The following is a 23,469-nucleotide window of genomic DNA, read 5'->3' as shown; positions in this document are numbered from 1 at the left end:
TTGAAGCCACGACAATGCTAGTGCAACATTTGGCCGACATAGGCACGACAATAGAAGATGGAAGTTGCGGAGATACCGCTCAGCGGGCTATCTTCAGAGTATGACTCGCTCGTGTCCAACCCGGAGACCATGAACATGACAAGTACGTTGACTAGTGAGCTTGTGCGTGCTAGGCTTCTTCGGGAAGAGTCCAGGAGGTCGTCGGATGAGGTAACTGCGCTTGCATCAATGAAAAGGACTATACGCAGGCTAGATTTCATTTCTGTAAGAAGCCGGGCCAATGTGAACGGAGGAGCACTTCGCAGATTGTGGAGCATTTTCTCTCTGCAACAGCTCTGGCGGCCGTTCCCAGCGATGTGATGTGTATAGACTCGGGCGCTTCACTGAATATTTTTAACAAAAAGGACTAACTTATTAACTTCAAGCCATGTTCTAGTTATATAATAGCAGCTAGTAAATATAGAATGAAATGTTTTGGTAAGGGAGAAGTCCTTGTCGATAAAAAATTAATGTTAAGAGATGTGATTGTATGTTCCAGATTGCTTAAATAATTTAATTTCATAAGCGAGTTAATTAAAAGTGATCATGTTGTGACAATTCATAAAGATGACTGTGATGTAGATCTCAAGGGTAAACGTATAGCAGCAGCTGCATTAGTTAATGGTACATATTGGTTGATCAGGAATAGTAATTCGCGCAAATGGGAGAGCTCAAGATCCTTGCTTGGGCAAGAAGCCTTGAGCTCCACAGTTACTGATGAGGAGCTGTTACACTATAGATTAGGTCATATCAACTCCAAAGATTTAAATAGTATCACGGATAGGGTGCCTAACCTTTTAAAATTACAGAATCAGCAGGCTGACAGGGGCGCTAGTGTGCCCGTGTTTACATCAGCTCTGTGATTATTTTGTCATTAAAAATGTAAAACCAGGTTAACCCGATATTGTTTTGGATGACCGTCAAGTGAAGATTCGTGAGATAGTTGAGACTGGACACATTTCATCTGAACGAGTTTTTCATATCTTGCATAATATTTTAAATATAAAAAAGCTTTCCGCAAGATGGGTGCCGCGTTTGCTGACAGCCGATCAAAAACGATTTCGTGAAACAACTTCCGAGCAATGCTTAGCCAAATTCAAGCGTAATCCTAATTAATTTTTACGTCGATTTGTGACGGTAGATGAAACGTGGATCCATCATTATACGCCAGAGACGAAAAATCAGTCAAAACTGTGGACTTTTGCTAACGAACGAGCCCCAAAGAAAGCGAAAACCGTTAATCTTCTCTAATTAAGTCATACCTCAGTGGCAGGACACAAATTACTGAACTCAGCAAACTATGCGTAAAGTCAAAAACCGAAATCTCCTTTTCTTCTTCTCAAAGCGCCGTCGTAAGTACCTCAGTAAACAATATAATATATAACAGCTTTTTTTTATAAATCTGCTAAACGTAATTCGTTTTATGCAATATTTGTAGGTTATGTTTTGATTTCAGATCATTGCGACATTAATATGGTGACGATGCTGTAAGATATGTCCAGATTAAGGAGGCAAATTTGCGCAAACTTTTCCTGAACAAAAGGTTTGCCAACAACCATACTCAGTGTCCAGGTTATCGAAAACAGGAGTCGTACTAAATGTGCAGTGCAATAAATCATAATAAGTTATTTTATTGTCCATAGAAGAGCACGTTGCATAGTGAACACAGTACACAAGAGTTTGTACAAATATGACAGTATGGAGTGGTCAAACTTTCGACCCCTAAACTTTTTGGGTCTCTCTCTAAATGGAATAGTATATTGTTCTAGCTTTCTGGATAATATAGAAATGAGCAACATATCCCATTTATCAACAGGTTCTTTTAGGTTTTGAAGTGCATGCAGCACCACTTATGATAAAAATGGGTTGCACCAAGACTGCAAAATAAGCGTGGAAAAGCTTAGCAGATGTACTTGAAGACTCCGGCTTGGTTCATCGTGTTTTACTCCTACAACTGCATCGGATTGACTACGGTACGTTTTCTACAATATCAGACTTCATTGAAGCCACGACAATGCTAGTGCAACATTTGGCCGACATAGGCACGACAATAGAAGATGGAAGTTGCGGAGATACCGCTCAGCGGGCTATCTTCAGAGTATGACTCGCTCGTGTCCAACCCGGAGACCATGAACATGACAAGTACGTTGACTAGTGAGCTTGTGCGTGCTAGGCTTCTTCGGGAAGAGTCCAGGAGGTCGTCGGATGAGGTAACTGCGCTTGCATCAATGAAAAGGACTATACGCAGGCTAGATTTCATTTCTGTAAGAAGCCGGGCCAATGTGAACGGAGGAGCACTTCGCAGATTGTGGAGCATTTTCTCTCTGCAACAGCTCTGGCGGCCGTTCCCAGCGATGTGATGTGTATAGACTCGGGCGCTTCACTGAATATTTTTAACAAAAAGGACTAACTTATTAACTTCAAGCCATGTTCTAGTTATATAATAGCAGCTAGTAAATATAGAATGAAATGTTTTGGTAAGGGAGAAGTCCTTGTCGATAAAAAATTAATGTTAAGAGATGTGATTGTATGTTCCAGATTGCTTAAATAATTTAATTTCATAAGCGAGTTAATTAAAAGTGATCATGTTGTGACAATTCATAAAGATGACTGTGATGTAGATCTCAAGGGTAAACGTATAGCAGCAGCTGCATTAGTTAATGGTACATATTGGTTGATCAGGAATAGTAATTCGCGCAAATGGGAGAGCTCAAGATCCTTGCTTGGGCAAGAAGCCTTGAGCTCCACAGTTACTGATGAGGAGCTGTTACACTATAGATTAGGTCATATCAACTCCAAAGATTTAAATAGTATCACGGATAGGGTGCCTAACCTTTTAAAATTACAGAATCAGCAGGCTGACAGGGGCGCTAGTGTGCCCGTGTTTACATCAGCTCTGTGATTATTTTGTCATTAAAAATGTAAAACCAGGTTAACCCGACTTTAAGAGTGAAAAAACAGTGAAGCAATCATCGAAGTTTATGAACAATTGGAGGTGCTTTAAAATATTAACTAATTAACGTGAATTATTGAAAAAACATTCTGTAACGGATTTTACGTACATTCAAAAGTTACGAAGAAAACAACAAGAAAAACTACATACAAGTGAAAAAATAATAAGGTCAGCTAACATTATTTTAATACCTAAGTGTTTATATAAAAGACTTTTAACAAAATATTCATAAAAATACCCCAAAACTTAGTGAGTGTGAAAGCGCCATCTAACTGAGAATATAATAACTACGTAACTAATCTGTTTTACTGACATCATACTACCAAACCGGAGAAACTGTTCACTACTCGCCGCAAGTGTCGCCTCTGCAGCTATATTTTATTAATACAGCGCTTATCCCTGCGCAGTCTTCACTACTCGCCGCGTGTGTCGCCACTATCTAATTAATCAGAATGACGTAGCCAAACTGTTTGCAGATGCTTATGTCAAAGCAGCAACAACAAATAATGCAATAAACGGTTTTAAGACAACTGGCCTGCTCCAAACAAACCGATTCATTTTTGAAGAAACTGATTTTTAGCCAGCTTCTGTTACAGAAAATCCATTAAATCCGATCGAAATTAAACAAGTTGAAGCATCCTTGCTACTTGAACAACAAGCTGCTACTTGAAGCTACTAGAATAATATCTTTGCCTTCGGTACTCGAAGATGTAGCAAGCACCCATGATGTGTTTCCATCGGAAACTTTAGAGGAAAAACATGTGACTCCTCCACCGGCTTTAAATTTTGCATCCCAAAATCGTGTTCTGACGCCCCCACAAATTGACCCAGGAAGACAGGTAAATAATCCAGTTAATAGACATGATCTTGGTGCGTTCTACCTGCCAGCAACAGACATTCAGCATTCCACAGCTTACAACAAACAACCATTATAATTATTTTTTGTACCTTTTATATCTTCGGCGGAAAATGACAACAAAACGGGCAGCATTGGGTTCACCCTATTTATCAAGCGCGATATTCGGAAGGAGCATTTTATACATTATTTAATTAAGTCCAAGAATCGTCTATTAAATTTTATAACTACCTGTTTTCCAATAAGTGAAACTACATTTGAGTAATTATTTGTTAACTCACCTTACCTAATTTAATTTATTATTGAGAATAAATGATGATTTCCCTAATAATATCATACCTACGTAAGCAGTTCGTTGTTGATTAATAATAATCAACAACGAACAACAACTAACAATATATGGTATATGAATACAATAGGTATAAACCTATTGTATTCATATACCATATATTGTTTTTTAGATGCCGTTGATGAGGAATTGCGGTCAGCAGATAGGCCGAGTACTATGAAAATAATATAATTAACATACGAAGAAGTCCAAGCCGAACTTCAATACATGCAACAAAAAGTTACACCGAGGATGGCGCATCAAACATAAATCGTCACGAAGTCACAAGCCACATTAACATAAATCTTGAGGAGGAGGCGACCCAAGCAGCAAATGAACGTGCTATAATGGTCGAAAGCACGTTCTTGTTTTCGCTTTAAGTTCTATAAAAGTTCTTAAAACAGTCGAGTACAAGTGCTGTAAACGTTTACTCGACGCGAAAAAGGCGCAAATTATTCAGACTAAAGTCCTATTAAAGTGGAATAAGCGCTGAGTAAGCAGCAAAAAGATGCTGTAAGATTTGAGTAAAAGTGGCAGAAAACATTAAGAGTGTTTTAAGAGCAACCAAAATGCGTATATAGGATATTTAGTTCAATAAACGCAATTGATTTGCTATTATACAGATAAAGTGTGCTATAATAGCAGCCGAATTGCTTTTATTCGCCTTTTTAGTTCTATAACAGCGAATAGAATGCTTTTACTCGACTAATAAGTGCTGTAAACGATCTAAGGGAGGCTCTTATACCATTTTCTTCTCAACGTGTGCGAGCGAGCGTGTGCTACCTGCATAATATTTGTAAAACAATAATTAAACTACATCTCAAAGGTAATTCCATATTATCAAGTTTTTGAGCAATCAATGTGATTATTTTAACTGTTCGTGTAGCTACTCCAAAACATCATGCGAAACAAGCTTTATTGATAAACCCAAAGGCATTTTTACAAAAACATTCATGCACTGCCTATTTTCTTAAATTTGACGACTAATTTATTTATTTTATTTTTATTTCCCACACTTACAACTATTTTTACAGGTACTAAACCTAAGACAATAGTGTAACTACTTATATATAAAAATACAATTTAAAATATATCATTAAATCTATAACATAATATATACAGTGCTGACTTTGTGAATTCATTCAGAGAACATGAGAATATGTCAATATTCTCCGCCATTATTATTGAGGGTCCGCACAGCGCGCGTCAGCGGCGCCAGACCGAGCAGATTTGTGCGCCCGCGCGGCTCGGCCAGCAATCGCGGCCGACGCCGGCGCCACACATACCCGTCGGGCACGTACACGCTCACATACCTCAATACCTGACTGTTGTGCAGTTTTCCTCTGAGCAGTTTAAAAATGTATGTTGCCAGGCATAGCTCTCTGCGCACCCGTAACTCGTTATATCCTACCATACCAAGAACGAATAACGAATAAAATTAAATATACTTAAAATAATTGTTTTTAATGCCAATGTCCATATTGATAATCTAGTTGCAGTTACAGCTAACTTATTCTATTAAAAGTCGAGTTAGAGTGCTGTTCACCACATTTATAGCACAAGGTGTCGCCATGATAACAGGATTTAGGGTTCGCTTCGTACGAGACCAAAAACCCCAATTTCATTATGATTATTTTTCTTTAAAGGAACATCTTATTTCATAATACAATGCCAGACTTCTTGGATGTTGATACCTTTCTTAATAAAAATGATTTAAATCAACTTCACCAATTGAGATGGCCTTGGAAGGAAACGCATTTTATATTATCAGATAAATGTAACGGATGTGGCCTTAGCACAAACGATAACTCAAACCGAAGAAGGTTTCACTTTGTTTTACCTGACAATAAAATAAAGCATTTACTAAATACCGGTTTCTTTTGGTGTCGAGGTTGTGCTTACTTTGCTGTTTATGATCATTTTACGAATGATGAGTGTTATTATTGTAACTAAATATTTTTACAACCCTAAGGTGAGTGTACGAACTTTACTCAGGGCGTTCGTAATGTCACGCGTGATCATGGTGGCCAGCTCGGCTCATGTCATGCTGTTTTCGAAGAGGAATTCGGGCTTTGACTAGAGGTCAAGTTACGCTGGACACTGGATTTTCTTTTCGGCTATAGCAGTCGGGTTATTTTTATATGGGTTCTATTTTATTTAGATAGATAGACAACCACAACACTACGAGATGTGTTAATAGATTATACTTCGTCTGTGAGCACTTTTATGCTCGGGAAAGTCCCTAAAATTTATCTGCAGTTGCCCTTCTCGCTCGCATGCTTGAATTGTCGTCGGGGAAGTCCCAAACCTCGAAATAAGAAAAGCAATTTTGAACTTAAATTGTATGAATATAAAGTTGTTTCTTTGAGGAATCTTAAAAAATAAGTGGTCGGTTAATTTTGCTTAGTAATGCAATTTCAGCCTTACTGTAAACCGTAATAGTATACAAAAAGGCTGGAATAATGTCTTCGCAAGTAGTAATGTACAAGCCAGTTTGATTCAGTTGTGAAGTGAGCTATCATGACGTGCGTTGCGACTTTCGTTTTGTTTTATTTAATATTGTGATGTGCGTGTAATTTTTATAGCTAACAGAGTAAACTTTAATTTCAGTGCTATGTCATTCAAAATTGTTCAGACAATTGAAAATGGACGTCTTTTATTATGGACTGTGCCATCAGTATGGGAAAGTAATGGTATATTAAAGTGGCCACTACACAAAGTTGAGAAGTTACGGCGAGATCCATTATCAACGCCAAAAGATAACTGGAGATCTACCGGTTGCATTGTAAAAAGAAACGACATCCCCACATTTCAAGCCGCAAATATTAATAAAAATATGAGTGATCTGAGTGATACTGAAACGGAAACTTCAAAAAACGTACTTTCAACATACCAAACACAGCAGCATCTACAATCAACCAGCCATGAAAGTCAGGACAAGGATTTCAATAATTTAATACGTATTTGCGACCAACAACAACCACAGGTAAAATTAATTGTATTTTTATGTTAGGCAATAATATACCTAATTATTATTAGTTTATAATACAGTCGAACCTGGATAAGTGAAAAACTCTAAAACGGAAAATTTCTGCGGTCTCTTATATGCTTTTAGTATTTTCAGATGAATCAACCTACAGTTGAGGCCGAAGTTACGGTACATCAAGCCGCTGAATCATTGCCAAACTATAAACATGGACAGGTAAATATTATCTAACCTGAGTTAATAATGAGATGAGAAGAAGTGTGTGTGTGAGTGAATTTATGAATTACAATTCAAAAAATCTCCAAACTGCTAAAGCAGTCTTAATACTTACTTACTTATCTACCAACCAACTGTTGTCCCAGTTACATTATTTTTAAATATCTACTTTATTTTCAGATGAATATATCCGCTAGTGTTGACGCCGAAAAATCACTGCCAAAATTTACTACAGAACAACAACCAAGAGAGCAAAATTATGAAATTATAGTTCTGCCACCTGAAGAAGCTGGAGCGCTTATTCCCACAAATTTGACAGAGTCGATTGAAGCCTTGAGTTCTAAGTTAGCTACTATTCAGGATAATCAAGTAGTACTGAGTTCTAATCAGATATTAGTTTTGGAGAAATTAGCAATTATATCTACTCAATTAGATGAATTTATGCAACGCATATCTGTAGCGGCATTAACAGGAAAAAGTGAACGGGACGTTGATAATATATTTAAACCTATCACAAATAAGAAACGCTTTGACGATTTCGAAGAATCTCTTAAGAGTGAGCATAAAAAACAAGAAATAAAAAAACAATTATCAGTTATTTGCGGCAAAGGAAAAGGCAGAGCAATTAATAATGCATATGCATTATTGGACGGTATGTTTGACCGGGAATTTTTGACCGGTTGTTCGTGGGCTGGTGGAACACGTGCTGAAGCAGTGGCGTAGCATAGGTCACTCGCACCCGGTGCGGATCCCAAATTTGCCGCCCTCTTATTTTTGTCATCCATTATAAAAAATTTGGGCATGGTGTAAAAAGAGTACTTTTATTAGTTTTATTGAATAATTTATTGAATTGAAAAGTGAAATTAACATTTTTATATTAGTATATACTGCCTAGTTTCATACGAGAAGCCGCGAAATCGAAAAATTGGGGCAGCTGCAGCAATTCGCTAATTCGCAAGCTTGTTTTTATATCTTGCTTTTTACTCAAAGTCATGTGAAACGACGGTCTGTCATTGCCGTATTACGGTGAAGTACAAAGAATGCGTAAGGAGACATTTATTTAAAATAACATTGAAACGAAATAAGTTTCCTAAATAATAGTTATTGAGAAACCTTGTGCTTGCATCACCCATGCATAGAACCTGCATAGGTACCCGGATTTGGTAACAAAAAAAATGACGAAAAAAACACTGGAAGAAATTAACTTTTTTTTTTATATTAAAAAAAAATAATTAAATTAATTTTTTTTTTTTTTAACTGACACCTCCGCAGCGCCGCCCCCGGCTAAGTGCCGCCCGGTGCGGACCGCACCCTCCGCCCCCCCCATGCTACGCCACTGTGCTGAAGGCTCGAAAATATGTTTTAAAAGTTACCGGAATACGATAGATCTCTTCTTTAAAATAGTCCACATGTCTGATGAAAGCTTTACAATGCAAGAGTGTAATTCGTTTCTTAAGAATGTTCTCCGAAACGCAAAAAAGAGGCATAATTCGAAAAATTTAAGAATTTCTCATCAAAAGAAAAGAGCAAAAATGATGAAAGAAAAAACAACAGAAGATAATCAGCTTAACAATTCAATTTAGTCACCAAGACTTGACGATATAAATGAAACTATTCAAGTAGATGCTGTTGATGATAACGTCAATGAAGAAGAAATCAATACACATGAAAACGAGGAGTTAGACTTATGTTAGATTTGATTATTTATGCTTGTTATTTTTAATATCTAAATATTGATCTCGTTGCTCTTTAATAGTTATTGAAGCACTTTAGAGCAAAACAAATTTAGTTTTTACGATGTTGCGAGAAAAACTTTTTGGAATGGTTGATTTATTTTTGATCATATTGTGAGTTAATTTACTGTTACAGAGGCTTTTAGAGATTGTTGATTTTTACTTTTAGAATACCTTAGGTACTGATCATGTGAAAAGACTGTTAGTGGATGGTTATGTTTAAATATCCAAGTACTGAATATCGTGACCCTTTAGGTAATTAATAGTTAGGGAAGCACCTTTATGGAAAGCATGATTACCTACATATTTGTCATAATTTTGTTTTTACGATACTGTTAAATAGTTAGTTATTGTTGATTTTTACTTCTTCCTTTATAATAAGCACAAAATGTATAAATCAAGGATGGTTTAAACTACCTCATCGAATTTATTTTAGTTTCCAAATTATTATTTTGATTATCTTTCTAACCAAGATGCAAGTACTGATTTTGTTACCCTTTAATAGTTAGGGAAGCACTTTAAAGGAAAGCATAATTGCTAAATATTTGTCTTAATTTTGTTTTTACGATACTGTTAGAATATTTAGTTGTTGTTGATTTTGCTTCCTTTATAATGAGCACAAAATGTATACTAATCAAGGATGGTTCAACTACCTCATCTGTGTAATTTTAGATTTCAAATTAATATTTTGATTATCTTTCTAAGTTTTTTCTTATATGTTTATGGTACCTCGAGGGACGATTTATAATTACTCCGTTCGTGGCATCGCAAGTTGATAAAGCAAAGAGGTATATTTGACAATACTTCCATATCCGGTTCCGTACTAGGATACCCTCCTACAATTTAGGATGGATTTAAATTTTCTCAGGTCAGAGGTGTAGGCTTCGAGCCGGCGTAGCTTTATTTGATCCAACCCGCCATGTGATAGAAAATGCAATCACATAATTTAGGTAGGTATTAGGCAGGTAAACACATAACATATAATATTAACAGTAGATCTACATTGACCAGCTGGATTGACGGTAATATTACGTAAATACGTTACGTACACACAGCTGCAAAAGTACATTCCCCATCACTGAAAGAAATGTTTGCATAACTGTAACAAAATTTTGGTTACTGTTTACACAAAAATTGGGACTTGCGAACTATGTGTTATATGTTACAAAACCGTGTTTGGCTATCAGTGTTCAGGTACTGGGTATACACTACAAAATGAGTGAGTGTGGGGTGAGAGAGCCGCTGAATCAATGGTTCCGCGACTACCTTACCGGACGCTCGTATCGTGTGCAGGTGGGCTCGGCGCTCATGCCTTAATCACACGTACCGAGTAAACGGGCGAGACAGTGCTCTCGGCCGAGTACTCGGTGCGTATAAACATAGCGCCGAGTACTCGGCCGAGCACTCGGGCGAACGAAGCGGCGAGTCAGTAGCTCGGTGGACGTTCTATCTGCTAGGCCGAGTGCCCACCCTCCCGCTTCCCCGCACTGTCTCACTCGCTCGCTCGGCAGGTCTGAACGCGCACTGTCTCGCCACTCGGTCGTCACATTGCGACATCGCCGCGCGCGCCATATATTTAGATAATTGTTGTTTAAATCTACTAAAAATCTAATAAAATACAATAACACCATGTCTTCTAATAACAAATGGGATGTCGAAACAACTATTAAATTTATACAATTATATAAACTACATCAGTGCCTGTGGAACTTTCAATCTCCGGAATACAAGATAAAACAAAAACGGGATGCAGCATATAAGTCCATAGTTGAGGAAATGAATATCTCTGGATTTGGTGCGATAGAAGTTAAAAATAAAATAAAAAATTTAAGATCGACCTACCAACAAGAAATTAAAAAAATTCAAGACTCGAAGAAATCTGGAGCGGGGCTCAGTAATGTGTACACTTCTAATGTTAAGTGGCTGAAAGAGATGGAAGAGGTCTTTTCAAAGGATTTAAAGAAAAAAGTTTATGAAAACGTAAGTGCTTTTTATTATGTTACTTTTTATGCTAAGTATAATGTAGGTATTTCTGAAATTAAATTGCTTAAAATTATGAAATCATTCTGTTTTGCCACGAAACGGCACCTGCCCCACTGAAGAACTCTGCGTATTTATCTCGAAGCTCCCTTGCTATACGTGCTGCATTGTTGGTGTTATGATTAGTGATACTTGGCAAATTAGCTTGTAGTTCTTGTCTCCAAGTCCCCACAATAACGGATCCCGAATCTATATCTTCTTGATCAACACAACCCTTTGGAAAGTAAATACCGGGACTTGTGAGACGTAACCAATTATGCAGAGCACAAGAGGCGAGAATAATTTTATCTGTGGTTACGTCACTAGTTGGTATGGGCTTTTGAAAAATTCGAAACCTGCTTGCCAGAATGCCAAACGCATTTTCGACAATTCTTCGTGCTCTAGAGAGTCTGTAGTTAAATATTTTTTGTTTTGTTGAAAGATTTGTGCCACTATATGGTTTTAATAAATATGTTTTTAGTGGAAACGCATCATCTCCAACCAAAAATCCTCCTTTCGGTAGCAAATTATTCTCAAGATCACTACGTAATTGGCTGTTTTTAAAAATCCCCCCATCCGAGTTTCTTCCGTTTGCTCCAATATTTACATAGCGAAAACAATAGTCATGATCAACCACAGCCATCAAAGCCACACTGTTGGTACCCTTGTAATTAAAATATTCACTTCCACAATTCGGTGGTGCTAGAATTATCACATGCTTCCCGTCTATAGCGCCATGGCAACCAGGGAAATTCCACCTAGTTCTGAAACCTGTTTCTATTTCTTTCCATTCTTCATTGGTCTGCGGTACCTGAAACAATAATTTATATTCATTTTATTTTACAGATTAGTCATTCCGCTAATGAAGACACTGGTCCTCAGGACAATAGCCCTGCTACCTCCTCACACTCAAACAACAACCAGGAAGTACCAGCTATTACATCTGATCACCAGCAAGTACCAGTTACTGTAACTACGACTACTACCTCGGCGACTATTACCAATACCATAAATACTGCGAGAGGTAAAAAGAGGGCTAGAGATATTTTTCAAGCCGTTTCTGATTTAAAAAAGTTAAATGAAGATGTAAATTCTGAGAAAGAAACTGTATTTGATGTTTTTGGAAGGAGTGTTGCATTGCAACTTAAGAATTTATCGACAGAGAATGCTTTACTAGCACAAAACAGAATACAGAATATACTGACCGATTATGGGATTAAAGAACTTAGACAAAGTACTGCATACCATTCTTCTTCGTCTAATCGCAGCGACCAAAGGCCGTCTTCTGTACATTCAGACACCACTTATGCTAGTTCTCAAAATACATATCATCATCAATTTCCTGAAAATTATGATGAGGATTATGCATCGCAAATATCGCAATCAATCTTAGCTGCATCTTCTCCAGTACATAATGTCAACAGTCCGCCAAATTCTGTGAGTACCAATGACATTTTAGCTAATGCGATGTATGCAGCTTTTCAGACAGACGGAAGACAACAAATGTAATTTTCAAATAAATAAATAAATAAATATTGTTATGTTTTATTTATAGCATGTAAGAAAAAAATACGTACCTTTAAATAATTCTCCAAATAAGTAAATATTGCATCCATGACTTCCGGTATGAACGATGATATTGCAGCCCGAGACACTCTGTAAAAAGCCTGCAAATAACGGTAGCTCATCCCAGTCACCAAATAGCATAACGCTACTTGTAGTTTCGTCTTTGCATGTATAGCTTCTCTCATGACAGTATCTTGTTTTTGTATCAATGGAGTAATATTTTCTGACAATGTGTCAAAATGTTCTACATCCATTCTCAGAAGCATTCTAAATTCAGTAGGATCTTCTACCCTTAATTCTTTAAAAACAGTGTTCGTAGCGCCAAAATCAGATCTTCTCAACATCCATGGTCTAGTCCAAATCCGGCGCTGCTCGTTTTCCAACAATTCCTTTAATTCTTCCATTAATAGTGGAATGAGTAACTTTGTATATTTTCTAATTAACTTTTTACGGTCCATCGTGCCCGAATCTCTCAATAGAACTGAACTGACTGTCCTAATTTGAAAACATGTCTGAACAGTTACTCGCTTACATCACTGTCTCGGCCGAGGAACATTTTACTGGCTCGCCCGTTTACTCGGTACGTGTGATCAAGGCATCAGCGACGAGCGACAGGTGTCGTGTGGCGTGCCGCAGGGCTCCTGTACTGGACCCGTGAGTTATCTGATGCACGTGAATAGCCTGTGCGGCGTACTGCGGCACTGCTCAGCGCACATGTTCGCCGACGACCTATGCATATTGCGCGCAGGCAATGCGAGCGAGCTGCCCGACACCTGCCGCTTGGTAAAACAAGGCGTCAATGCTGTAGTTCGTTGGTCGCATGATAATGGTATTGTGCTTAATGCTGAGAAAACCAAGTTATTATTAATTCGATCTCCCTACTTAAAAATGCCTAACCCGTCAAATCCTATTAAAACCCATGATTTTTCTTGTATGCATAATAACTTATTAGACTGCCACTGTAACCCCATCTCACGTGTTAACTGTGTAACGTATTTAGGTCTCAAAGTAGACGAACACTTTTCTTGGACGCACCATGTAGATTTTATTTATAACAAATTCAGAGTTTTATTAGGAAAATTTTATTATCTAAGATTTAAAGTTCCTTTGCATATCCTAAAGTATTTATATGTATCATTAGTTGAATCTATAATTGGTGATGCTCTTGACTGTTACGGATTGACAACTAAAACTAACTTAAACAAATTAGAAAGTATGCAAGTAAGATTCCTAAAACTGTTAGTTTGTAATAAAACTAAAGATAAAAATAAAAAAGATTATAGAAATTTGTTCAAAATTTGTAACATTCTTCCGGTAAGCCTTCAGCATAAATATTTAATAGTGTTTAATAATCATGGCAGTCGAGAGCACACCCAGTTACACCGTAACGATGTTTGTGGAACCAGGTCGGTGTCTGCGGGCAAGTTTGTCGTACCGAGGGTCTCTAATTATTACGGCGATAGGTGCCTCCATAAACGCCTACCCTATATATGTAACAGCCTGCCCTCTGACATCAGACAGGAAGCCAATAAAGTTTGGTAAAAAGCTGCGTAGTTACCTTGTAAACTGCATAAAATAATTATTGAGCATATAGAAACGAATCTCATTGTAATATAAATATAAATATAAGAGAGTAGAGACTGCACGATCCCACAGTCAAACCGTGTAAACTGTTTTGTGGGACTCCGTACCTGTTTGAGATGTATGATTTTATGTTAATAATAAATAAATAATAAAAAAAAAAATAAGTTTGTAAATTTATGCAAAGTTTATTTTCTTATAACCGTAGTTTAGTTATTTAGTAAAGTTACAAAACCAGTTCGGCTATCTATTTTTTTCAGTGATTTACAAATGGAATTCATTCCCAAAGTGGGTATGCTTTTTTGCAGTTTGCTGTAAGTACATTATATACTTATTGTACGTATTAGAAAATGAATCGATATGCTTGAACTATTTCCTGCACCAAAAAATGAGATGTGAAAGCGAATACCAAAAAAAGCGGCCAAGTGCGAGTCGGACTCGCCCATGAAGGGTTCCGTACCATTTATCGTATCAAAAAAAACTACTTATTAGATCTCGTTCTGTATCTCCGATCATTTTTAAACTCCTTATCAGGTACTTATTCGGGAAGTGGTCAGATCCAAAAAGATAAAGCAAAGCAGTTTGCCGATGCGTCGTGCCTCCTTAAGTCGCATCTGTTGCGAAATACATCGAAGGATGTAACTACAAAGTTCCTCCCAAGTCACGATGGACCATACGTTATAACCAAGGCCCGTACTTTTCATGCCGTTGACGCAAAATTGACGTAATTTAACATACAGAGAGTTGTTTTACAATACTACAAATTTAGATAACTTACTTATTGACGGGTATCAAAATAAATACTTGTTACGAGAATAAATTATGTGATTGCATTTTCTATCACATGGCGGGTTGGATCAAATAAAGCTACGCCGGCTCGAAGCCTACACCTCTGTCCAGAGAAAATTCAAATCCATCCTAAATTGTAGGAGGGTATCCTAGTACGGAACCGGATATGGAATTAAAAGAACATGAAATAACATAAGTACAGCAGGTACTTTCTACACAACTAGGTAGATTGCTAATTCAGGACGTTATCATTCGTGATGTAAGCGCTTATGTTACTTTAAGCTTTCTTGTGTTTTCTTTGGCTCCGACTTTAGCCCTTAACCCAGTTAGGCTGCTATAACCAGGATTTGGCACGGTCTGAAGTCTCTCGCATCTCGTCGTATGTCGTGAATGTTCGTTAGTCGTTCGGGTGGCGGTTTGTGGGCAGTGTGGGTTGTGATCTGACGAAGTTTGCCTCACGCCAGTCCGTCGGCCAGCGGCGCCGCTCCGCCGCTCACTTCCTCACACACACAGCTCACTTCCTACGCTGATTTCAAGGTAAAATACATAACAATCCTGAAAAAACTATAAACTATATTTTTTTATGTGCTAGGTACCTATGGGTCTTACGCGTTTATTTCGTAAATAAACGTGTTCTATTCGGGAAAACAAAATTTTGCGGGCGGGCACCCTGAGATAACATTCTTTTATGTATACATTTTTATTTTGAGATATGTCTTAGTCTGTTTTGCCAGCCAATGAGAATAGACCACAAATTTAGCCTGTTGTATACAGGGTGTTTGGTAACCGGATGCAAAGCCGAAAGTAGGAGATAGTCTAGGTCATGTAGAACATTTTTAGCCATACTTGTCTTAGACAAATGTTATTAGTTTTTTTTTTTAATTTTAAGATTTGTCGGAGAAAACTACAAAACTTCAGACTAAATCGATAATAGTACTTTTTTTACTGCAGGTAGATTTTTTTTTGTTTTATTTTGTATTGTGCAATGTCTATCTTACACTAGGAAAGTGATTTGAAACATCTTTGTCTAAAGAAAACGAGTTGACAGCGATTTAAAATTTTAGTTACATGAAAATGTAAATGATTTAAGTGATTTCAAAGTACGATAAAAAAAAACTAAAATAGCCACGAATTTTCAAACCATTTTAAAAACATGCTTGGCTTTTACCCTTTTATTTAAGCTATCAAACACGACTGTAGCTACTGTATCCTTGAAAATAAGCCACCTAAACCAACTGGGTAGCTAAAATGTTTCACTCTACTTGTGATACTTGTGGTAGTTGTGGTGACGAATCTCATTATGATTTTACAATAAAACTTTGGTTCTGAATACTAAGTTGGCGTTGACTTGACATTTGACTTGTTTTAAAAGGGTTAAGTGTACTGGACAAAAATACCACATGCAATTTTAAAAAACAAAGGCTTGCGGCGGTGAGAGACAAAAGGGACGATGTAGTGTTTATAATAAAGGGTAGTTTTAAATCTAGTTATGCAAGTCAGTTTGTAACCGACCAGTACACGCTATACTGCTACTCCTGTGTTTTATTCTGAAGTCTATCCTGAAACTTCTCAGTGGCGACGAAAAATTAACACACGCGTATAATAAGTGAAGTTTTTTTTGATAAAAATCAGTTAATCACAAGTGAGAAGATGTTAGCAACGAATCTGGTGTTAGGTAACAGCTTGGTGTTCGACCACCGCACGCAGGAGTGGGCCATATTTAAAAGTCGTTTTGCTCAGTTTTGTTTGGCGAACAAATTTACGGAAGAGACCGATAAATCTGGTGCTACACGTCGAGCGGTACTACTTTCTGCCTTGGTGGAGGACACTTTCCGCATCGCAAAGGACCTAGTGTTTCCAGCCGACCTAGAATCGGTCAGCTATGACGACCTTATTGCGAAATTAGACAGACATTTTGAAGCTAAGCGATGTGTTTTCGCGGAGCGATATTTATTCTATAAAGCGGAGCAGCGTCCCGGAGAGGAGTTAAGTGACTGGGCGGCGCGTGTGCGCAGTCTGGCGCAATATTGTTCGTTCACTACGGAACTTGATTCGGCGTTAAGGGACCGCTTTGTGCTTGGACTGGAAAACAGAAAGGAGAAACCCGTAATGATCCCGTGTTAAGCATAATATCAAAATATATTTTGCAAGGTTGGCCTAGGAAAGTAGTTGATAGCGATCTTAAGCCATATTTTAATTGCCGTTTGCAGTTATCTTTAGAAAAAGGCTGTCTAATGAGAGGTCATAAAATCATAATACCCGTTATCTATAGGGAACGTTTATTGAATGAACTGCATAATTCACATTTCGGAGTGGTTAAGACAAAAAGCAACGCGCGTAAATATATGTGGTGGCCAAATATTGATAAACAGATTGAGGAAAAGATAGGTTCCTGCACTATTTGTTCATCGATCCGCGCTGCGCCACCGCGCGCACCGCTCGCGGTGTGGCCGCGACCGCGCGCGCGGTGGCAGCGCCTGCACCTCGACATGGCGGAGCTGGCAGGCCACCGCGTGCTCGTAGCAGTGGATGCGCACTCCAAATGGGTGGAGGTTTATTTTATGTCGAGTATCGACTCGGCGAGCGTTATAGCGAAACTATGCGATATGTTCGCTAGATTCGGTTTAGTTAGAACGTTAGTAACGGATAATGCTACGAATTTTACTTCGGCGGCATTTGAGGACTTTTGCAAAAGTAATGGCATAAAGCACGTAACAATTGCCCCTTACCATCCCGCGTCGAATGGTATCGCAGAGAATAGCGTTAAGTTTATAAAGAAGGGTTTAAAAACAATATTAGCACAAAATCTGTCGAAAGTCGATTTTTATAATAAAATAAATTATTTTCTTTTTGAGTACCGAAACTCTGTCCACGGTACGACTGGACACTCGCCCGCCGAGCTGATGCTAGGGCGGCCGCTGCGCTGTCGTTTCGATTCGCTCGTGCCGATATCCGACGACGCACCCGACGTCAGTCCGTCAGTATCCTCGGCTGATAAAAATGTGCTCCAAAAAACAGATCTCACAGCGTAAATATTACGATGGAAAGAGGCAAATTAAATTTAAAGTCGGAGACAGTGTTCTCGTGAAATCATATTTTAAAAATGGCACAAAACATACGTGGTTACAAGGAACAATTTTAAGTACCATCGGCTCGTCAATGTACAATGTATACATTAAAAGTCTTCAAGTAACTGCTAGAAAGCATATTGACCAGCTGCTTATGTTCAAAGACAGTAAGGCTTTGGAAGACGACGGCTACGACGGCGATGTGCCCGTCCTAAGACCCAGTGAGCCGAGAGAGGAGGTGCCTTCAGAAACGGCAGCACCGCCGCCGGCGCCGCTGCCTGCGGCTGCGGGGGAGAAGGTCGACAACGCCGACATGTCTGATGGCTCGTTTTCAAGTGTCGTCTCGCCAACGTCATCGCCGCAACTTCAGGGTACCACGGCTGTCCCTGACGTACCACCTTCTTCTATTACACCCCGCGGAGTAAATAATGACGACGAGCCGTTGGAATCAGATGTTTATGTACGACGATTTCCATTAAGAAGCACAAGAAATCCAAAACCCGATTATTAATACTCGTACATAACGATGTGTTTTACTTATAGCTTGTTATTAGTTATATGGATTGTCTTATAACTATTGGTGGAGGGATGTAGTGTTTATAATAAAGGGTAGTTTTAAAACTAGTTATGCAAGTCAGTTTGTAACCGACCAGTACACGCTATACTGCTACTCCTGTGTTTTATTCTGAAGTCTATCCTGAAACTTCTCACTAACCTAACCTAACCTAACCTAACCTAACTTTGAACCTAACCTAACTTTGAACCGAACTTATTGAAACCTCACTCAATTCAACCTAACTGAATTTCTATTATCTTATCTCGATTTTATCTATACAGTGGCAATTTCAAATTTCCAAAATTCCAATTTTTATTTTTATTTTTTTGCGGAGTAAGTGTTGTTTTTTTGCCATTTTTTTTGTGCTATCATGTTATATTTTATTGTCTAATGGTGTAAAAAATATTAAGATTGGGATTCATTAACAACACCTCGATATATTTAAACCCATTTATTGAAACCTTCACCTATATATATGTTATACATTCGATTATATTCAAGTACTTATACTCTATATTACAATTCTAAATTTAAATTTTTCCACATTTTTTTCCCAAATATGCGGTGGAATATTGGCAAATCCCGTTAATCTCCATACAAAATCAAATCTTACTGTTCGTTCATCAATTGCTTGTTTTGCCATCGGTACTTTGCAATACATTTCAATTGGGTAATTGCTGCATGTATATAATATGCAATTTTGAATATCGCATCTGTCCTTGTATTTCACATCCGTTGACATGGGCACTTTCGATGCCAACATCTTCCATTGCTCAAATTGGTTTTCCGTTAATTTGCACTCGTCCATAAGGCATGCATTACAATGCAACAAGCCTGAAAAGTTGAAACTTGAATTTGGAGTCAATCCTGTCAATCTGCAATAATTAAAGTGGCATTCTACCAAACTATTCATTATCATTGTTTTTCCCGTTGACGGTGGACCAAAAAAAAATTATTTCTCTTGCCCAATTTTCCTGTGAAATGATAATATGTCGCCTTTGCAAATCCTTCATAATTGATTTTATTTTGTTTTAGTATTGTATTCAATAATCCCTCACAATAATCCATGTGTTCATCCTTGTTCAAATCTGCATTGTCCTTTTCCCATTTTTCCTTTGCTCTGTAAAATCTTTGTTTTATCGATTCTTGAAATACCAGAATTCTGGCAATGTGGACGTAGGATTTAATCCGCTCATTGTACTGCTTCCCGCATATGAACTCGATCCCTTCAGCCGTTCTTGCAAGCACTTCCATAGCTTTGGCTTCTGAGAAAGCACCATCTTTGCATAAAAGTAAAATAATATTTGTATTTCCACCGTACACACTGCAATTTTGTCTACCGTCCATGGAACATGTTGCAGTGTTTTTTGATCTGAATAAAATTTCCCCCTCTTCGGTGAATACTTTATCTCCCGTCCAAAGTCGTTTACGTACGTTACCGGTAATGGCCACACCAAATTCATCCACCAATCCTTCGTGTTCATCCTTAGGTGCTGTGCCTTGTACGCAAAGTACTGAATTTCCAGTTTCGGAACAATCAGTTTGGTATGCCGCTTCCGTCCATTGATCAATGCCCTCCATTCCACAGCAATGTCTTGCGCACTCACAAGTTTTAATAAGTTGCTCGCTGAGAATGTCTGATAACACTTGACGACCAGAGCCGGAATAAAGATACTTGCGTATACAAGCGAGACAGTTAATAGAGGTACATTTGTAGGGTCTTTCTCGAATAATTCTGCCCAATCTAGAGTTAAATGCCCACTGTCTATTTTTAGACACGTAGATGATGTGCCAATGGCGTCTTTTTGTTCCATAATGAACAGCGATGAGTTTATAAGGTCCGTTATAAATTGTTGACAATGTATTTTCCTCACCTGGTCTATATGTACCAATGCCAGATACTTCTCCCAGGCCTCCATCGTTTTCGCCAAGTCTCTCGCAACTTCCTCCTCCGATTGAGTATCTTCTGGTTCTTCCGTTTCTCCATAATACTCTGTACTTGCCTGTTGCATCAAGCTCCCCAAGCCCTTCAACTCCAGAGCATAGTTCGTTGTCATTTTTTTCTGAATTGTCACCCAATCCGTGTCGCTCTCCCCATCGCTCTCCACACTGCTCCTCCTCCTGTTCTCCACGTCCTGAATCCCCATCTGTTCTGGTGTCTGGCTCCTCCTCTTCGGTGGTGGTGAAGGTGGTGGTGTTTGCGGTGCTGTCGGTAGTTTGGCACTCTCCCCTTTTACATTTTTCCGAGCACGTTTCATTTTTAAAATGTACTGGAGGGTTAGTATAGCGGCAGGCGGCGAGCGGCGTTAAACAAAGATGATCGGTTTTGTGCTTTATTGACAAAGATAAACTGATTAGCTACATGAGTATTTGTGCAAAAACTAGTAATTTAGTCTAGTTACAACTTCAGTTGCGATTAGACGTTCATTGTGGTTTGATTTCCCGCTGTCATCTCAATTTTACCGTGTCAAGTTGTAGCTGCCGTAGGCGCTCCTTCACGTGTAATTACGACTTCTTCATTGTAAACATGGAGTTTACGAACGAAGAATACGCCAACATTATCTACATGTACTGCAAAGCTGACAGTAATGGAGCGATGGCCCGACGGATGTACCAAGAGCGTTTTCCAAACCGGAGATTGCCTAATGTGAGAGTGTTTTACAATTCATTCCGAAGGCTACGTGAGAATGGTATTGCTGTGCAACATGGAGGGAATCTAGGACGTAATCGCCCTGAAGTGGAGGAAGACGTTCTACAGGCATTTGCAGAGGATCCGACTACGAGCATCAGAGTGGTAGCTCGTAATCTGAACTTGTCCACATGGAAAGTATGGGTCATAATGAATCGTGAGGGAAAATATCCTTTTCGCGGCATCGGAGTTCATGGTTTGGACGAAGGAGATCCTGCACGCCGAGTGGACTTCTGCCGATTTTTACTCAATGCGGATATCGAAGACCGACGTTTTTTGCGAAGCATTCTTTGGACCGATGAATCGAAATTTTCCCGGGAGGGGATCACAAATTTCCATAACCTACACCAATGGGCTGACAAAAACAACAATCCACATTGGAAAAATCAAGTGTCCTTCCAAAGAAAGTTTTCCGTCAATGTGTGGGCTGGAATCATCGGCAGAGTCCTTATTGGGCCACATTTTTTGCCAAATAATTTAAATGGGGCAAATTATTTGGAATGTTTACAAAACGATTTGCCCAGGCTTATTGACGAAGACCAGCTGCCCGGTGCAGTGACATTTCAACACGACGGTTGTCCCGCCCATTACTCTCTGGCTGTAAGGGAGCATCTGGATAACTGTTTCCCGGACGGTTGGATCGGCAGAGGCGGACGAATCCCTTGGCCCGCTCGATCACCTGATTTGACACGATTGGATTTTTTCGTTTGGGGCCGAGCTAAGGAGCTAGTCTACACACAAGAGGTCATTAATACCGTAGAAGAGCTGAGGGAGAGGATAGAAGCGGCGTTCGAAAGGATAAGGGAAGAAATGATATTCGGAACAACCACCACAGAAGTAAGAAGACGGGCTCGTGCTTGTATTCGAAACGGCGGGTCACATTTTGAAAACGAGCGATGATGTGTAATTTTAATGTGTTGATCGTAAAAATAAATAACTTATCTTTTATGCTTTTGTTTTATTTTAACCTAAACATTCCCTCTTATTAGTACAGGTAGCCTATTTTCAAAGATAAAATGGCTTGAGACATGATTGTCTTATCGCCCGCCGCCTGCCGCTATCAGTCTCTTTTGTCTCTCACCGCCGCAAGCCTTTGTTTGTTAAAATTGCATGTGGTAGTTTTGTCCAGTACACTTAACCCTTTTAAAACAAGTCAAATGTCAAGTCAACGCCAACTTAGTATTCAGAACCAATGTTTTATTGTGAAATCATAATGAGATTCGTCACCACAACTACCACAAGTATCACAAGTAGAGTGAAACATTTTAGCTACCCAGTTGGTTTAGGTGGCTTATTAAGGATACAGTAGCTACAGTCGTGTTTGATAGCTTAAATAAAAGGGTAAAATAAAAGCCAAGCATGTTTTTAAAATGGTTTGAAAATTCGTGGCTATTTTAGTTTTTTTTTTATCGTACTTTGAAATCACTTAAATCATTTACATTTTCTTGTAACTAAAATTTTAAATCGCTGTCAACTTGTTTTCTTTAGACAAAGATGTTTGAAATCACTTTTCTAGTGTTTGATAGACATTGCACAATACGAAATAAAACAAAAAAAAATCTACCAGCAGTAAAAAAAGTACTAATTATCGATTTAGTCTGAAGTTTTGCAGTTTTCTCCGACAAATCTTAAAATTTAAATAAAATTGTCTAAGACAAGTATGGCTAAAAATGTTCTACATGGCCTAGACTATCTCCTACTTCTGGCCGCGTAGATCGTGAATTTACCCCTATGTGCAGCGTTATCCCCTTGATTGTGTGCGACACCTTCGAGGAGACCGAAGAACTACAGAGTCCAACTAAATCGGCGCCCATGACCCCAAAAAGTGGAAATAAAAATAAACAACACGCTGCACCAACTGTCTTAAGCGGGCTACTCACACACCTGCCGCAGGGGCAATATTGGAATTGGACCCTTAATTGCCTCCTTAATTGTGATGTGTGTAGGCAAGCAGGGGCAATTTTTAGATTGGGCCTGCGGCAGGGCGGCAGGGGCGCAAGACCTTCCTAGCTCCCTAGGTTGTGTCTACCGCCCTGCTAGGTTGCCGCGTGTGTAGTACGATTGGGGCAATTCCAGTCAGTTCATTGGTG

General features: G+C 38.7%; 3 protein-coding genes across 4 annotated transcripts; 2 read left to right on the top strand and 1 right to left on the bottom strand.

The window, feature by feature from the left end:
- The first annotated feature begins 2,969 nt into the window (after positions 1-2,969).
- Positions 2,970-9,476, top strand: LOC133525237 (uncharacterized). 2 transcript variants are annotated; one of them, XM_061861529.1, is made up of 3 exons: positions 2,970-7,162; positions 7,301-7,378; positions 7,559-9,476. In XM_061861529.1, exons 1-3 carry the CDS (start codon positions 6,791-6,793, stop codon positions 8,099-8,101), a joined length of 993 nt encoding a protein of 330 aa, XP_061717513.1. In that variant the 5' UTR covers positions 2,970-6,790; the 3' UTR covers positions 8,102-9,476. The 2 variants fall into 2 exon arrangements, with proteins under 2 accessions (XP_061717513.1, XP_061717512.1); XM_061861528.1 differs by having other exon boundaries at positions 7,292-7,378.
- Positions 9,477-10,827: 1,351 nt separating this feature from the next.
- LOC133525240 (uncharacterized) lies at positions 10,828-12,766 on the top strand. Its single transcript, XM_061861541.1, has 2 exons — positions 10,828-11,091; positions 11,977-12,766. Exons 1-2 carry the CDS (start codon positions 10,888-10,890, stop codon positions 12,637-12,639), a joined length of 867 nt encoding a protein of 288 aa, XP_061717525.1. The 5' UTR covers positions 10,828-10,887; the 3' UTR covers positions 12,640-12,766.
- On the bottom strand, positions 11,081-14,746 carry LOC133525235 (putative nuclease HARBI1). The gene is made up of 2 exons (XM_061861527.1): positions 12,708-14,746; positions 11,081-11,941 (listed from the first exon to the last, which is right to left on the bottom strand). Exons 1-2 carry the CDS (start codon positions 13,152-13,154, stop codon positions 11,165-11,167), a joined length of 1,224 nt encoding a protein of 407 aa, XP_061717511.1. The 5' UTR covers positions 13,155-14,746; the 3' UTR covers positions 11,081-11,164.
- Between the last annotated feature and the right edge of the window lie 8,723 nt (positions 14,747-23,469).

The sequence above is a fragment of the Cydia pomonella genome, chromosome 14, assembly GCF_033807575.1.
Source record: "Cydia pomonella isolate Wapato2018A chromosome 14, ilCydPomo1, whole genome shotgun sequence".
Classification (NCBI taxonomy): domain Eukaryota; kingdom Metazoa; phylum Arthropoda; class Insecta; order Lepidoptera; family Tortricidae; genus Cydia; species Cydia pomonella.
This window is presented reverse-complemented; position numbering and strand designations above follow the sequence as displayed.

Coding starts and splice junctions, on each gene's coding strand:
- LOC133525240 (XM_061861541.1), top strand. CDS start 10,888: ATGAATATCTCTGGATTTGGTGCGATAGAAGTTAAAAATAAAATAAAA. Junction 11,092..11,976: donor AGAAAAAAGTTTATGAAAAC/GTAAGTGCTTTT, acceptor TTTATTTTACAG/ATTAGTCATTCCGCTAATGA.
- LOC133525237 (XM_061861528.1), top strand. CDS start 6,791: ATGTCATTCAAAATTGTTCAGACAATTGAAAATGGACGTCTTTTATTA. Junction 7,163..7,291: donor GCGACCAACAACAACCACAG/GTAAAATTAATT, acceptor ATATGCTTTTAG/TATTTTCAGATGAATCAACC. Junction 7,379..7,558: donor CAAACTATAAACATGGACAG/GTAAATATTATC, acceptor CTTTATTTTCAG/ATGAATATATCCGCTAGTGT.
- LOC133525235 (XM_061861527.1), bottom strand. CDS start 13,154: ATGGACCGTAAAAAGTTAATTAGAAAATATACAAAGTTACTCATTCCA. Junction 11,942..12,707: donor ATTTGGAGAATTATTTAAAG/GTACGTATTTTT, acceptor TTATTGTTTCAG/GTACCGCAGACCAATGAAGA.